Source organism: Malaclemys terrapin, chromosome 17 (assembly GCF_027887155.1).
Source record: "Malaclemys terrapin pileata isolate rMalTer1 chromosome 17, rMalTer1.hap1, whole genome shotgun sequence".
NCBI classification, from domain to species: domain Eukaryota; kingdom Metazoa; phylum Chordata; order Testudines; family Emydidae; genus Malaclemys; species Malaclemys terrapin.
The window spans coordinates 9,353,485-9,368,865 of NC_071521.1; the positions used below are offsets into that span (position 1 = coordinate 9,353,485).

General features: G+C 51.5%; 1 protein-coding gene across 1 annotated transcript; it reads right to left on the reverse strand.

Moving 5' to 3' along the window:
• Window positions 1-474: 474 nt before the first annotated feature.
• CACFD1 (calcium channel flower domain containing 1) lies at window positions 475-14,971 on the reverse strand. The gene is made up of 5 exons (XM_054007898.1): window positions 14,617-14,971; window positions 7,985-8,057; window positions 6,844-6,969; window positions 4,519-4,626; window positions 475-2,729 (listed from the first exon to the last, which is right to left on the reverse strand). Exons 1-5 carry the CDS (start codon window positions 14,738-14,740, stop codon window positions 2,636-2,638), a joined length of 525 nt encoding a protein of 174 aa, XP_053863873.1. The 5' UTR covers window positions 14,741-14,971; the 3' UTR covers window positions 475-2,635.
• Window positions 14,972-15,381: the final 410 nt, after the last annotated feature.

A 15,381-nucleotide genomic window follows, 5' to 3' on the forward strand; every position in this document is an offset into this window, starting at 1 on the left:
GCCGCCGAAGGCTGCCTGACTGCCGTGCTTGGGGTGGCAAAATACATAGAGCCGCCCCTGTATGTAGAATGTTATATAGAAGAAGCGAGTTCTGTAGTCCATCCAGTACAAAACTGGTGAATGTGGATTTGATCCTGCACCACGTTGTCAATGGGAGTTTCACCACTGAGCTGAACAGGAGCAGGAGCAGAGCCTGTATGCCCAAGTAGAAAGCGGGTAAGATGCATGTTAATTACTAAAGAGCCTTTTTTTTTCCTGCCAGGAAGATCCCAAAACTGCACCACCGAGAATCCTCAAGCCCTGCTTTAAAATGAAGCCACCTCTGGGGTAGCGCCCGGCAGCAGTTTAAGAGTGCACAGCAGCAGGGTAAAACAGGAAGTGACGAACAGTTGAATTCATTTGGTTACACCTGTAGGATGCGTAAGACTTCTCAAGTGTAGTGTACAGTTATAGCTTGTTAAAACCCACAAAGCTATTATGTTGCCTTTTTCTTCTGCGAGCTAAGAGCCACATTTTGCTCTCAGCTAAACCACTGTAACGCCAGAGTCATCCGCTGAGCTCAGTGGAATTAATCTGGATTACTCAGAGTGCAGAATCTGGGCTCAAGTTCCAAGGCACCAGGTTAGAGCTAATGTTATTTTTAGCTGCACTTTGTCTAGTGGCTCCAGGACAGGATGAGGCCTTTACTTTCACAGTGTAAAAGGAAATCAAACAGTCGCAAAGCATGCTATTGGAGGCAACAGCTGCAAACAGTATGTAGTGTCTAGCTGGACTAGGCAGAGGGTCCACTCGCGAGCACGGCCTCTTTAAAGGAGCAGCAACTTGGGATAGAAAAGTGAACTAGGGGAGAACAATATGAGCTGGAGTGGGCTGGCAGTGTCCTTGCTGCTGGATGCAACAAATGCACTTGACTCTGTGCAAGAGCACTGCGGCCTGCCAGGGTACCCTCTCGGCGACACATGATGATAGGGCTGGGGGAGATGGGGGGTGTAAGAGCATTATGAGAGCAGGACACAAATTCCAGGGTATAAAGTGAGTTGGTTCATCTTAGAGAATCCTAAGCAAATGTTCCCAGGCGGATGCAGCGTAGAACGCTTCCCAGATCTGAGGCATCCCAACGTTGCAGGGAAAAGCGTGCCACCTGCCCACGCAGCAGCAATATGGGGGGCTGCAAGCCACCGGATTTTTGGCATGAGCCTAAATGCTAATGTTGGTGCGGGACAGAAAAAAAGAACATGTCCCACATCCGTAGGTACTGACTCTGCATGGAGAGGCAGTAGGAGAAAGCGCACCTAATCTGGGCACCTGAGCAAGGGACCTTCCTTCATACCGGTTACCGTATGTCACAGTTTAAATGGACAGGACTAGCAAAATCCTGCTCCGCTCAAGGAATGTTACCCTCATTTCTGCTGAGGGAAAGAAATTCTGACTCCCCTTTTCCTCCAGGGAAAGGGTGAGTGGTAACAGGAAAAGAAAGGAAAAAATCCCTACGGAGACAAACCGAGGAGCTGATCTGGTTCAAGTCCTCTGTACAACGCAGCCGCTGCCTGCAGCTATACTCAGAGGGATGTGGAGGTTGTGCTTTACACGTATAGGACCTGACCCAAAATCCATTCAAGATTGTGGGAGTCTCTCCATTAACTTCTGTCGGCTTCCGATCAGGTCTCTGGAGGGTTTGTTATTGTCTTAAGTTACTTTTGTGCTGTCAAAGGTGTTTTGCTGCATGGCAGTAATTCCTGACCTAACTGCCCCTCATCTAAAACCCTACAATAAAGCAACACCAAGGATCAATTAGTTCCTAACACAATCCATTCAAGCATCTGCATTACTGTATATCATTACACCCAAGATTAGCATAGTACACCCTTAAAAATCTGTACCACAGAGCACCACTAAAGACTTGTAATGCACAAAAAGCCAGGGCCAATGGGCAACCTCCCAATCACTTCAGTGGGACCAGGAACTGGCCCCATAGTGCACTCTGGAAAGGGGAGAAAGCATCTCAGTTGGGAGGGTAAGAGCTTGCCCAGTGTTCCTAATTCACCTTCCAGCGGCCAGGAATCCATAACGCAGGGCTCCTGGTACATCTTCCATCTCTTCTCAGGCAATTCCCAGACTAGCCCCCAAGTGAAATCGTGGCCCACTACATGTTCTCCAGCAAAAACCCCACTGTACATCACGATCCCCCATGGTGAACCAGGGACCTTGCTGAGGAATGGGTACATACTATCAGCTTGGTTAAGCAGCACTTGAAGAGTCAGCTGAGATTTAAGTCACACACACACCTGGTGGCAAAAAGGGATTTTCAGATCTTTGGTGCTGGGCATAACCTGGGCTGGGCAGGGCAGCTAATCACGCAAGAGGCTTCTTCCCAGTGAAACCTGCGTCTTCCAGTTGCAATGTGCAATACTCACAGACTGAGAAGCCTCCATTTGAGGCTCTTTCGAGGTTATTTTGGAGAGCAAAGTGTCACCTCTTGCCCCTTGGAATTCTAGTTGCTGCAGTGTTTGGAAAGTTCACCAAGGAATTGATAGAAGAGTGATCAGATTCGTGTCAGAACGGATTTCCACTGCGTTTTTAGAGTCTCAGTGTCGGCAGAAAGTGGCTCCGCACGAGGGTCGCCCAGGAGGGAATTCTACAGCGCCTGCCCCTCCAGAGTCCCCGTTAGCTTCTCCTCATCCGCTTGCTTCTGCTGTTGCTGGATTCTTGCATAGGAAATGGCATCCCCTCTGCAGAGAGAAGGGACAGCATTAGAACACAAGCTATTCGGGGGCAAGGCTGTGTGTGCAGCACCTAGCACAAGGCAGCCCTGATCCAGAGTGGGACCTCTTGGGGCTACCGGAATCCAAAGAGTAAATAATAACTACGGTGAAAAACTCAACAGTCAACAAGGTACGACAGGGAGGTGAGGAGGACTGGGAATGAAAGGAATCACCCGCTACTGACTTCTTAGGCACTTAAGCCTGCTCCCACTGGAATCAGTGGGTGTTTTACTATTGACCTGATCAGTTGCAGAATCTAACCCCAACTGAATAGATCTAGCTTTGGGGCTGGGATTTGCCGTCATCTCAGCCTGGGCGATTTAGCTCCACAACTGAAGTTTTGTAAACAACAAAAGGCAGAAGTTTACAGAGCCTGGGCCCCTGAGAACTGCTCTTGGCCGGGATTTTCATGTAATGCCAGTGAAAACGTGTTTTCTCGTGGGGACGTAAACGTTCTCCAGCAGCATTTGCACCACAAATGCCGGCTTAGCACACGAGCACCAGAAAATGAAACTAACCAGAAATGTTAAAGTGAAGCTGATGGGAATTTCCTTTGGGTTGCAGAAAGCAAACGAACAGCATAAAAGAAAATCAGAGGGACAAAATTCTGCTTTAATCGTATAAAGCCTGGTGAGTAATACAGGCAAGGAGATTTCTAAACACACCCACAAGATTCCAAACCCAAAAGGGTCCCTTTAAAAACTTGCTGACACGTGCTGGGAAAATTCTTAATTGGTACGGTGCAAGCTCCCACAGTGTGAGTTTGTGGCTGTAACGGGGGTGTCCACCCCACACGAGGCCTGAGCAGGTTAAAAAGGGCCAATTAACTTTGTAAGCTGCACCTGGAGGAGCACCAAGGCTGGAGATGAAGCCCGGCTGGGCATGTACAAAGCCAGGAAGTTGAGCACAAGAGGAGGCCACAGGGAGCAGTTGTGCAGTCGCTCCCTACAGAGAAAGGGAGTTGTCTAGGGATGAGGAGGCGTTGTAGGGGGTAAATTAAGCCCTGGAATCTCACCCTGGACTTCAGAGACTGGCAAGGAGCCACAGGGAGCGTACGAAGCTCAAGTTGGCAAACCCAGAGGTGGGCCCGGAGACAGAGAAGTGAGGGAGGAAGGAGCTCAGGGAAACAGGAACAGTCTGAATTTAAGTAGACCGTGGTTGCAAGACACAGCGTCCCTGGGCTGGAACTCAGAGTAGCAGGTGGTCCCCCTACCAGCCTCTGGGCCTGGAAGACTGCCTGACATCGCACATAGACAGCTTGTCCAGTGGGACTTTGACCCCCTGGAAGGGGAGGACTAAATCATGATCCAGCCAGAGGGCTGAGTCACGAAGAGGGACCCCAAGTCCCAGAGAGAGAGGCCACAGTGCAAGCAATCTATGGAAAATGGCACCAGACGCAGCGAGAGTTAATCCCCAGCCCCAAGGAGGCGCCCCAGCAGTGAATGTATGCACCCCATTACAAGGACGCTCTGACCCTGGCTCTCCTAGTGTGCTCAGAAAGACATTAGCTTTCTTAAGATATGCTCTCCATGAAGCACTCCTAGCCCCCAAATCCTGCCACACAAATTGTTTGCATGAACCTCGACTGCTGCAGGTATAATTAAATACCACCCACGCAGGGCCCAGTCTCACCACACTGACTGCCCAGCGTCCCAGCAGCCCCGCTGAAGCCAAATGGCTCTGCTGCAGAGAGTCAGTGTCGCAGGGCCAGCCCCACCCCTGTACTGTACGTGAAATAAAGCGCTTTCTCCCTTACTTTTTGCCAAGCGCTGACAAGCCGTACAGCACTCCTGTTGCAAAAGCGATAGCATTTCCCAGTAACGTGGTCAGCGTCAGACTGAGTATGACTGGAAACACGGCCATGCTGGGGGAGAGAGACAACGTCAGCTATGAAACAATCCCAAGGGGCTTCCCTCTCCGCCTGTGTTGGAAATTACTTCCCTAGTAGGTTTACTAAGAGTTCCCATGACTCAGTTTGCACACAAGTGTTTCTTTATTAGTTCAAAGGTCGCTTGGTGTTCATTTCATCCACAACGTCAGTGCATGCTTGTCTTCTCTATCCCGACAGCAATACAGCTACAAACACTGCCCAAAATACCTACATCAGACCCAGGCCTGGGAGACTCCTGCCCATCATGGTGTAACTCAAAAGGGGGAAGGAGAAAGCTCTGACAAACAAACTTCGGGAAGCCTGTCTTTCTCTACACTATTGCAAACAACTGAAGTACTGCCGGTTACTGGATCTTCACCAAAGACCGAAAAGGCCGGCTGAGGGCTACAGCCTGCACATGATTTCCAATGAATCATGCTTTCTCTAGTTCCCAAAATAGAGCGGGTATTTCCAGGGTCACTACACCTTTAACCCAGACAAGTCTTCTTTCTAATTTATTCTCTTAGTCATGCTTTAAGCCTCTGGCTCACACGAACATTCAAACTCGGACCCATAATTAGGGGTCTACCAAATCCGCAGCTGTGAAAATCATGTCATGGACTGTGAAATCTGGTCTCCCCCGTGAAATCTGGTCTCCAGACGCACAGCTGTGAAAGCAGAGCGGCAAGTGGCAGCTGCTGCCCGGCACCCAGCTCCGAAGGTAGTGCCACCCGCCAGCAGCAGTGGAAAAGTGAGGGTGGCATTACCACAACCCCTAATAGGCTTGCGACCCCCTTCTGGGCCCGGCAGGGCCAGCGCTAGGATTTTTGCCGCCCAAAGCAAAAACAATTTTGGCCGTCCCCCCCCCCCCATTCTTTAATTACCCCACCCCCAGCCCTGCCTCAACTCCGCCCCTTCCCCAAATCCCCAGCCCTGCCTCCTCCCCCCAGGCTCTCAAGCCTAGGAGGGAGGGAGGGAGGAAGGGAGGGGGAGAAGCGGCGCCACGCCGCGGCCACTCGGAGTCTCCCCCCATCCCAGGTTTGAGAGCCTGGGAGGGAGGACGAGTAGTGGCGCGGGAATCAGCTGTTTCGCGCACCGTGGCAGCAGCAGCGGAGGTGAGCTAGGGCGGCCGGGGCACATTTTTAGGGGCGGCATTCTGGCGCCGGCCATTCCGCCCCTAAAAATGTGCCGCCCCAAGCACCAGCTTGTTTTGCTGGTGCCTAGAGCCGGCCCTGGGGCCCGGGCCCTAGCTTGAGAAATGCTGTGAAGAAATAACGGTGGGGTTTTTTTGAGTAACATCTCCGCAAAATTTGCTATTTATGCCATGAACAACCCATGAAAATGGTGTGATTTCTCTGCGATTTCAGTAGACCCCTACCCAATGCAGGCCCCTGTTCCTACCAGCTGGGAGTGGCTGCACTCTTCCATTCCCCTGGAAGCAATGCACGTGCTCTCTGTGACACCCTGGGCTGACCTCTCCACTAAGGGTCAAATTCTGCCTTGATTCCTGCTGAGTCTGGCACATCCCCCTCCTCACAGGATTGGGCAGAACCTTGGCTCTTCCACCCACAGGCCAGCCAGTGCAGCGGGGCTGGCACAGGGTGGGCAGTGATCAGCTGCTGCTCACACTATTTCCCCCTGGAAGCAGGGCAGAAATCGTGAGCACAGTCCCTTCCTGGGCTGGCGCGGCTAGGCAGTGCCCCTTCCTCAGGGCTTTGTCCTTAATGTACCTGAGGTTCACAGACTGAAAAGCTCAAGGGCCTGATAATGACCTCCCTGAGACTGGTGTAATTTCAAATCCTCCAGGACAGGGATGGTCTATTTCCTGGTTCTGTCCAGCACTCAGCACAATAGGGACAATGGCTCTGGCTAGCCACCCAAGTCCAAGCCTGCCTGACCCCCTGGGTCCGATCTCAGGTGGCTAGTCTGAGCCGCTAGCAGGGCGGCAACCTCTACGCTGCTCTTCTTAGTGCGCTAGTTCGAGTGAAGCTAGCATGAGTCTGTCTGCCTGGGCTGGGAGGCTGCTTCCAGGTGCAGTGTGGACGTAACCCCTAGCGTTCAAGGCCGAAAGGGACCACCAGATCCTCTCGTCCGTATATCACAGGCCACCAAACCCACCAATCAGGGCCAAAGTCCACTAAACCGGCCGTCCAAGCCCTCTGCCAGCCTCCCCCCGCCGGCCCACAGCTGGAGCCGGCCACCAGTCCTTACCCACAGTAGAAGGCGGCTTTTTGCCATGGCCGCAGCTTATCCGCCCGCGCAGACACCGCGTTTGCAAATTCGATAAACTGGCAGCAGAATGGAGCTTCACACAGGAACAGGATAAAGGCATTTAACCTTCAAAACAAAGCAAAAGAGAGTTAACCCATCAGCACGCTCCGGAGAGGGAACTCGATTCTCACAGTCGGGGTCCCATTCACGCGTCTGCCAATGATCCAAACAACTCCGATTCTTAACAGTCAGAGAGATTTTATTACATGGGGCCGGATTCTGCCTCCTCCCCCGCTCCAGTGGCCAACAGTCCAGTTGAACTGGCCACGTGGGACTCCCCCTTTCACACAGGGACCGCCAGGGTAGCATGGAGCCAGTGAAGTGCACTCCAGCAATCCTGAGACAGGGGAATGACCCTGATGAACCAAGCTAGGCAGGGCAAGTGAGAGACACCGCCCCCCCCCCCAGTTACACGGAGCATGAGCCTAGCACAGCCGAGGAGCCTGCCCTGAAAGCCTAGCTCAGCAGCGACGTAAATGGGGGCGTAAGTTACACGTGGAGCGTAGGTTGGTCCAAACTGGGTGAAAATGCCCAGTCCACACACACTTGACCTTACACTCCTGTTAATCTCCTGCTGCCCATCCCCTCCACGAGTGGCAGGTTACACACTTACTGCCTACTCCCCACGTATCACTGGGGCAGTTCAGGTCACCACAGCAGCTACTTCAAGCCATATCCGGCCCGAAGCCTTGCTGGGTAAATCCTTAGTGATCACCAGGATTTGCGCACGAGCTTTGCGGCAGCAGACGTAGAAGCCTGTAAGACATCTGCAGCCAGCAGCGTTTCAGGAAGGGACCCTGCTTATTTGCATGCAGGATGCCCCTGTTTTCTTCTGGATCAGAGTCTCCTGATAGCTGCAGACGGCAAGATCGGGGAAGATCAGGACACTAGGCTAAGCCAGCTGCCTCACGTCCCATGAGACAGACAGTGATCTCTTGCAGCGGTAGGCGGCCATTACAAAACGCGAGCGCCGAGTTATTTGCCCACAAAGCGCAGCTCTATCGCCTGCCGCTGCTAAATGGTGATTCCAAAGTCGAGACCAGCAGCGCTGGGGCAAAGAGGGAAGAACAAGCGTACTTACATCATCCACACCCCAGCCGCTATGTTCAGGGGGTTGATGGTCACGCAGTTCCAAAGGCCAGCAAGTGCGCAGGCTTAAAAGCAAAGAGATTGATTTTAATTCATGTGAAAAATAAACCACGACGCACATAGAGGTGGCAGCATGATCTAGTGGCCAGGGCACTGGCTTGGCAGGTAGGAGATCTGGGTTTAAATCCTGGCTCTGTCACTGACCTGCTGTGTGACCTTGGGCAAGTCTCTGCACCTGTGCTTTCCCGCTTCAGCCTGTATTTAAACTCTCCAGATCAGGGATTACCTCTCATTACTTGTATGTACAGCACCTAGCACAATAGGGCCCTGATTTCAATTGTCACCTGTAGCCACTACTATGATATGAATAACAACTACACAGACCAATCCACACTGAAGGAGAGAGATAATGGCCAGAATGATTGGGATTTAGGAGATAGGCTCTACTCCGAATTTGGCTAAGACAAGAACACAGGGTGCCTTTGGCTCAGGACACTCGTCCTTCAGGCTTGTGTTTCTACCAGCATTCAGGGCTATACCAAACCCCAGTGTGTTTGCTTTCAAATTAAGTCATTTTAAGGGAGCCTCTGCTTTTATTTGCTGAAGGATCTCGAGTCACGTGTAACTGGCCCCGAGGTAAACAACAAGCTACCTGCCGGCAGCACGGCCTTCCAACGGCAGCATCTTTGGCAAGAAGTAAACAGTGAAACGAAAAAATAGCTGCAGTCTGCAGCGAACCGAAGGCAGAAACAAGAACTGACAAATGGGCCAAATCCCTCTCTCGTCTACAGCGCTGTCAATTCAGAGTGACTCCTCTGGAGTCGTAGGGACTTATCCGGAGCTACTCTGGGCAGACCTGGGTGGAACTCAGAGCAGAACCTGGCCGTCTTTCTGCAGATATGGAAGCAGTTGTTTGACCAAGCAAGCCCCACAATAACCCACGAGGCCTTGAGTAGGGAATGCAAGAAAAGAAGGCAGCCAGCAGTTTGTGAGCCTGGAGTGCGTGCATTTACCTAGCAGCTCATTAAACTTGCAAAGTGTCACCTGCATTCGATACAGCCAGTCTCCTCAACTAACAATAAGAGGCTGCCTTTATGCCCAGGGTAACCAGAGCCCAGGTGTGGAGGAGGGGCTGCATGGCCGGCGCGCGTAGGACAGAGCCAGCGGCTGGCTCAATAAGAAATAACAATACTAAACAAAACTCCAGCTAAAATAGGGTCTCTAAAGGTTAGTATAGAGGCTGCTGGGGTTTTTTAACCCATGCAATGCAAATGACTGGTGTCTCTCTGTATTTGAAAGCTGTGGCCTACTCAGTGTTAAGGATTTCCATAGATTAGAGTCTACCTGGGTCATTGCCCTGCCTGTGGTGTGTCTTGTGTGGTTGTACCTCATCTTAGAAAACAGAGAGCAACGTGGGGGAGTTTTTAAAGCAATCATTAATGAACCCTTAAAACCCAGTATAATTAGCACCTTCCACATATGGGGAAACTGAGGCACGGGGTGGCAAAGTGACTTGCCCAAACTTACCCAGTGTGAACTCAGGACTTGCCCAAACTCACCCACTGAACTATCACAGTGAGAACTCAGGACTTCCACATATGGGGAAACTGAGGCACGGGGTGGCAAAGTGACTTGCCCAAACTTACCCAGTGTGAACTCAGGACTTGCCCAAACTCACCCACTGAACTATCACAGTGAGAACTCAGGACTTCCTGTGCTCGGCCACTGGAGCCCACCCTTTGGGAAACACTAAGCAGTATGATTTTCTAAAAAGGTCCATCAGGGGTATTTCAAGGAGATTAACGCATTCCAAAGAAAATGAAGACTCAGTGCGAGAGGTCAGCCGGAGAGAAGAAAAGACAAAGGAGAAATAATAATAACTCTTATCTAGTGCTGCTTTACAACAGAGGTATCAGCCAGGTCCAGCACCCAGGTCTTCTGAGGCTCAGTCCAGTGCCCTATTCCCTAAGGATACATGCACTAACAGGAAATGGAAACAGCCTGCAGGGTTCAGGAGATTCTTTATTCAATTCTTCCTAAACTATCCGCTGGTGAGGCCTGCGTGCGCTCCCACTGGAACCAGAGCTCCAGGCAGGGCTAGTGGGACCAGCTGCTGGCACAAAGACAGGGCATAGACAGCTCTACTGCTTGTCCTTGATACATCTTAGCAGATAAAAGCATCAGCTTGTGAGCAGGGGAGGTGGGCAGTTAAACCCAGGGCTTCAGGCACTCACACTGCCCATAAGAAAGTGCGTGATTATCATAAGTAGGAACCACTTAAGAGTCACATAGCAGCTGTCATCCGAAAGCACTTTCAAACTGATAGACCTGTTATATACAGGGATCACTTCACCCACCACGGAAACACAACTTCCTCTGGGGTGGAACACAGAGGCTGATATTCACCACTCACAACAACACACACTACACGACAGTGTAGGAAATTTAGGAAGATCACACATTCAGCTGAAACCATAGAGAGAACTTAGAGGGCAGAATGCTATAATCCAAGCACAAATTTGGCCTACACACCAGGGCTAATAACTTCTTGGAATACATTTAAAAAAACAATAATGATTTGGGGGTTCTTGTTATGAGGACCCACCCCCAAAACAAACCTGACAGCAGAATGCCTCCATACGACTCTCAGCTAAGCAAGAGATTGTTTTAACCCTCAGTGTAACAACACCAGTGACAAAACCGTTCCCTCACTCTTATCAATGCCTTCCTTAGTAGCCAACAGAAACAAACAGCTGTCAGTCAAGATTTCTTTTCCAGTTCAAGGCCACAGGGGAGCTTTTCAATTATGAAAATGTCTGCTGGGATTTGTGGTGTGGAAGATGGACAGGTCTGGTGCTTATTCAATTAACTAATTTGCTGAATCACAAAGAAGCACACAGCGAACATGGAGCTAAAATGAACTCTTAGCAAAAGAATTCACTCCTCTATAATTCATAGAATCATAGGACTGGAAGGGACTTCGAGAGGTCATCTAGTCCAGTCCCCTGCACTCATGGCAGGACTAAGCATTATCTAGACCATCCCTGGCAGGTGTTTGTCTAACCTGCTCTTAAAAATCTCCAGTGATGGAGACTCCACAACCTCCCTAGGCAATTTATTCCAGTGCTTAAACACCCTGACAGTTAGGAAGTTTTTCCTAATGTCCAACCTAAACTGGCCTTGCTGCAATTTAAGCCCATTGCTTCTTGTCCTATCCTCAGAGGATAAGGAGAACAGTTTTCTCCCTCCTCTTTGTAACCTTTTATGGTCTTGAAAACTGATCATGTCCCCTCTTCTCCAGACTAAACAACCCCAGTTTTTTCAATCTTCCCTCATAGCTTATGTTTTCTAGACCTTTAATCATTTTTGTTGCTCTTCTCTGGACTTTCTCCAATTTGTCCACATCTTTCCTGAGCCCCAGTCACCTGCTCCAACCACTAGACAGTTCTGTCTCTAATATATTTTGGGCTAAGTTCAGGTATCAGCAGTCACAGCTCCACTGGCGCTGACTCTCCCTAGGCTAGCATTTGAAACCATTACAATACAAACCCCTTTTGTAATTGAATGAATCTGGCATTTTATGAACAAACTCTCTCTCTTTTTAGCAGCCTGGATACAATTAACTAAAATATGAATAAATTGGTTCCATTTCCTAGTGACCCACAAAGGCTAAAGATACAGTCCAGAGTCCTGTAGCAAATGGTGTTGTCTCCCTGCACTCTGGGAACCTGCCTCCTGTTATTTTGCTTCCCTGATATGAAGCTCTTTGAAAAGACATCGTTGTTAGTATGTGGGATTCAGAGAATTGTCCCTTCTGTTACCTGCCATTAACTTTGGCCTCTACTTGCCCAAGAATCGCTCAGCATCTTTTTTCCCTGCTTGGCTGTAGCAGGGCAGTTACCCCGCTCCTGGAAAACAAGGTTAAAGGTAGGCTGAATGGGGAAGTGGCCACAGCTGGGGTCACACTTAATCAGGGCACAGGCCCTGATAAGAAGGGCTAAGGGAGGAGCTGGGTTAGAGTCTCACTCCAGCCCTGCTCACCTCCGCCTCCTCCCCTGAGCGTGCCGCCGAGTCCTGCTTCTCCCCCCTCTCTCCCAGCGCTTGTGCCACGAAACAGCTGTTTCGCGCAGCAAGCAGTGGGAGGGAGGAGAAGGAGGAGGAACGCGACGCGCTTGGGGAAGAGATGGGGCCAGGGTGGGGATTTGGGGAGGGGTCCAATGGGGGAGGGGCGGGGCCGGGGGGAAAGTTGGTGCCTGTGGTGAGAAAGGCCTGGCTGCCTGGGAGCAGAGGGTACCTCAAGCAGAGCAGTGCTGGGGAAGGGCAAGAGGAGCTGGGGAGCACAAGCCTGGCAACTCCCCAGGCTGAGGCCTTGTCTAGGGTCTAACGAGGTACCGGGGCTGAAGAGGGGCAGCCCTGGGATAGGCAGAGGCCGCTGGACCTACCCCCTGGCCAGTGATGAGTGGCTATTACAGACTGCAGTTTGCCCCAGAGAAAGAGGGCTAAATGATGACTGGCAGTAGCCACTGAGGCAAGGTGGGTATAGAGGGTTGGGGTTCCCCTGGGAGGGGAGACCCAGAGTGTGGGGGTGCTGCTGGGGCAGAATCCCAAGGTAAAGAGCACTGGGGTCCAGGAGCACGGGGGCCTGAGGCAGGTGAGACACTGGCCAGCAGAGGGCGCTCCGAGAGCTGAAGTGAGCTAATTCCCAGACTGACCAGCAGGAGGTGCCGCCCTGGTGAGTCAGCGCTCTGTTACACTGGCAAAATCACAAGGAGAAGAAACTATCAGGTGTATACGTTGATTTTCCGGCCTTCCTGGTTTGTTTGCAATACTGTTACTGATCACAAGAGCCTGACCGCACTCTTGCCAAATCTGATGTTTGCCGGACAGCCCCAGCACCTGGAATCATGTGACTAGGTGAGACTCTCAGCTTTCATGTTTTTACACCAAGTACATTTCGAGTGCTCCTGGTTGCAGAGAAAAGTTGGAAACATGACCCGCGTGTGCCCTAAATGCTCAGAAGCCAAAGAAAAAGAACCCCAATGTCTTATTTTCCCCAATCTCATGACTTTTAAAGCACCCTGGTGATTTTTTTAAGGCTTGAAGTTGGCAATGCTGGCCGTGGCACATAACAGCTCTGCACCCTCAGCCCAGAGCATTTCTGTGGCTCCCAACCATCCTTTGCTAAAAACCCCAGCTCGCCAAGGACTGTGTGCTGCACTGAAACTACTGAGGCTGGAGTGGAAGCCTCCAGGTAGCTCTGGTAGCACTCACACCCTGTGAGGTAGATTCCTCCCTCCCAGCCCTAGGGAGACTCTTCAGCAAATTTCCTGACTGTATGCCAGGTAGGGAGGGCCTTGCAAGAAGCGCTGTGCACTGAGGTGAATTTCACCCAGTAGGAACAACTCTGTTACATCCTTTCACCACACCAGAAATGCAGCTGCCAACATGCGCCTCAGCTGTGCAGCGTGTTCTGAAGCCCCAGCCTGGCACATCCTCAGGTTAACAAAAGGAACTGTAGCAAACCTGCCGCCCCCGCTCCAACTCCAGAACAAGAGCCAACCGAGGAGGCGGAGACAGAGAACGGGAATGGATGCAACGTTACAGCACACGCTGAACAAATCAAAAGTGAACGTCTTTCTAAGAGACACGCTCTCACGTCCCCAGAAGTGATGGGCTCGATGCAGGAACAGGCACCCGGTGGAATTCTCTGGCCTGCGCTATGCAGGAGGCCAGACGCGGTGATCGTAACAGTCCCTTCTGGCTTTAAGATCTATTCATCTTGTCAAACCGTGGAGCAGCACAACCCAATATGACCCAATGATCCCTGGTGGAACTGCCTTGACGCTTTCCATGGGAGCTTGTTAATTTCAGGGGCAAGTAATTAACAAGCCAGCACAGCTCTCCTGCTTTGTGCCATCTCCCTTCTGTTTGTTTCAAAGATAAAATCCCTTATTTAAAAAAAAAGGCTCAATTTTATCCTTTTGGGGTCTCTATTTGTGGGTTAGTAATAACAGAAGCAAACACACACACACACAGAACCACTGTGAAACCAGGAGATCAGCAAGGAAAAGAAAAAGTGGAAACACAGAAGCATGGAATGGTCAGTAACAACAATGAACCAACCCCCGAGCCTGCAAACAGCATGCGGATTGCTTTGCCCATGCAGAGCCCCCTTAAAGTCCAAGTGCTATCCCTCTGCCTGCTACACGTTGCAGGATCGGGGCCTCACACCCGGCTTCCATTGCCTCCCAGGAGCATTCCACCTGAAGAGGAAATGTCACAATTTGGCACAAGAGTAATAATTTATGTGTAGAATGACGTTCCTCCCCCAGGATCCCAAAGTGCTTCCCAATGAGGCCCAGGCGGGTTAAACAATCAAAGCGTGCACAACGCAGGCTCCAGTTAAAATCACTCTGATTCCCGCACCTAGACAATGTGCTTCTGGATCTTTGTCTGGCTGTGATTAGACAGACAGGCAGAGAGACCATTGCTGCTAGGACCTAAGCCTTCTTTCATCGCCAGTCACTGGCAGGTGGGCACAGATCAGCATCGCTGACCCAGGACGGCCCATCCCTGGAGGTTATTCCAGGGGCATCCGGCAAGCAGGACCTTAGGGCTACTTACACACGCCCCCGATGACACCGGCGATCCTGCACAGCCACTTGTACCACCAGGTCATGCCATCATCCGCCGAAGAGGCAGCTGGCGCAGGGGCTGCTTGTTGGAACTGATCCTCCTGGGAGCTCATTGTGTGCCCCTGCCGCAGGGGTTAGGGGCAGCCCCCCCTTTGCACCTGAGCCACAGCAGAAAGGGACACCCCGCCCACACACCCCCACACCCCCAGAAGAGTCAGTGACAGCTCCTCACACCCGTCCTGCGGCGGGGCCCCTTCACCACCGCCCCAGGGACCCGGCCTGGCCCCTGACAGCTGCTCTGTTCTTGCTGACAATGGAGAGCCTCTGTCCCCAGCAGCAGCACAGCTTCCACGTCTCCCTGCGTGTTGCATTATGGGCCCCCTCCCTTCCGAGAGGGAGGACTCTGATGTCACCCTCTCATTAAATTAAGTGGGCAGGGCCCTGCCTGGCCACAGTGAGGAGCAGTAGCTGGCTGAGGAGTGACTGAGCCTGTGGCCATAGGTTGTGTGTGAGTGTGACCTCTGCGAGTGCACGGGCCTAGGCATGCTTGTGAGGCTGCCTGAGTGTGCAAATGCAAGCGCCTGGGCGTAGACGTGCTGCTATCTTGCCTTTATAAAGCATCTTTCAAACACAGAGGGAGTGTTTGTAAGAGCCAGTCTGGGAACACAAGCGTTCCTTGATGTCCTGCGTTCAGACCCCCAACCCCACCCCACTTCCACGAGCTCCTACATCCGTGTGGGTTCAACAGCTCTGG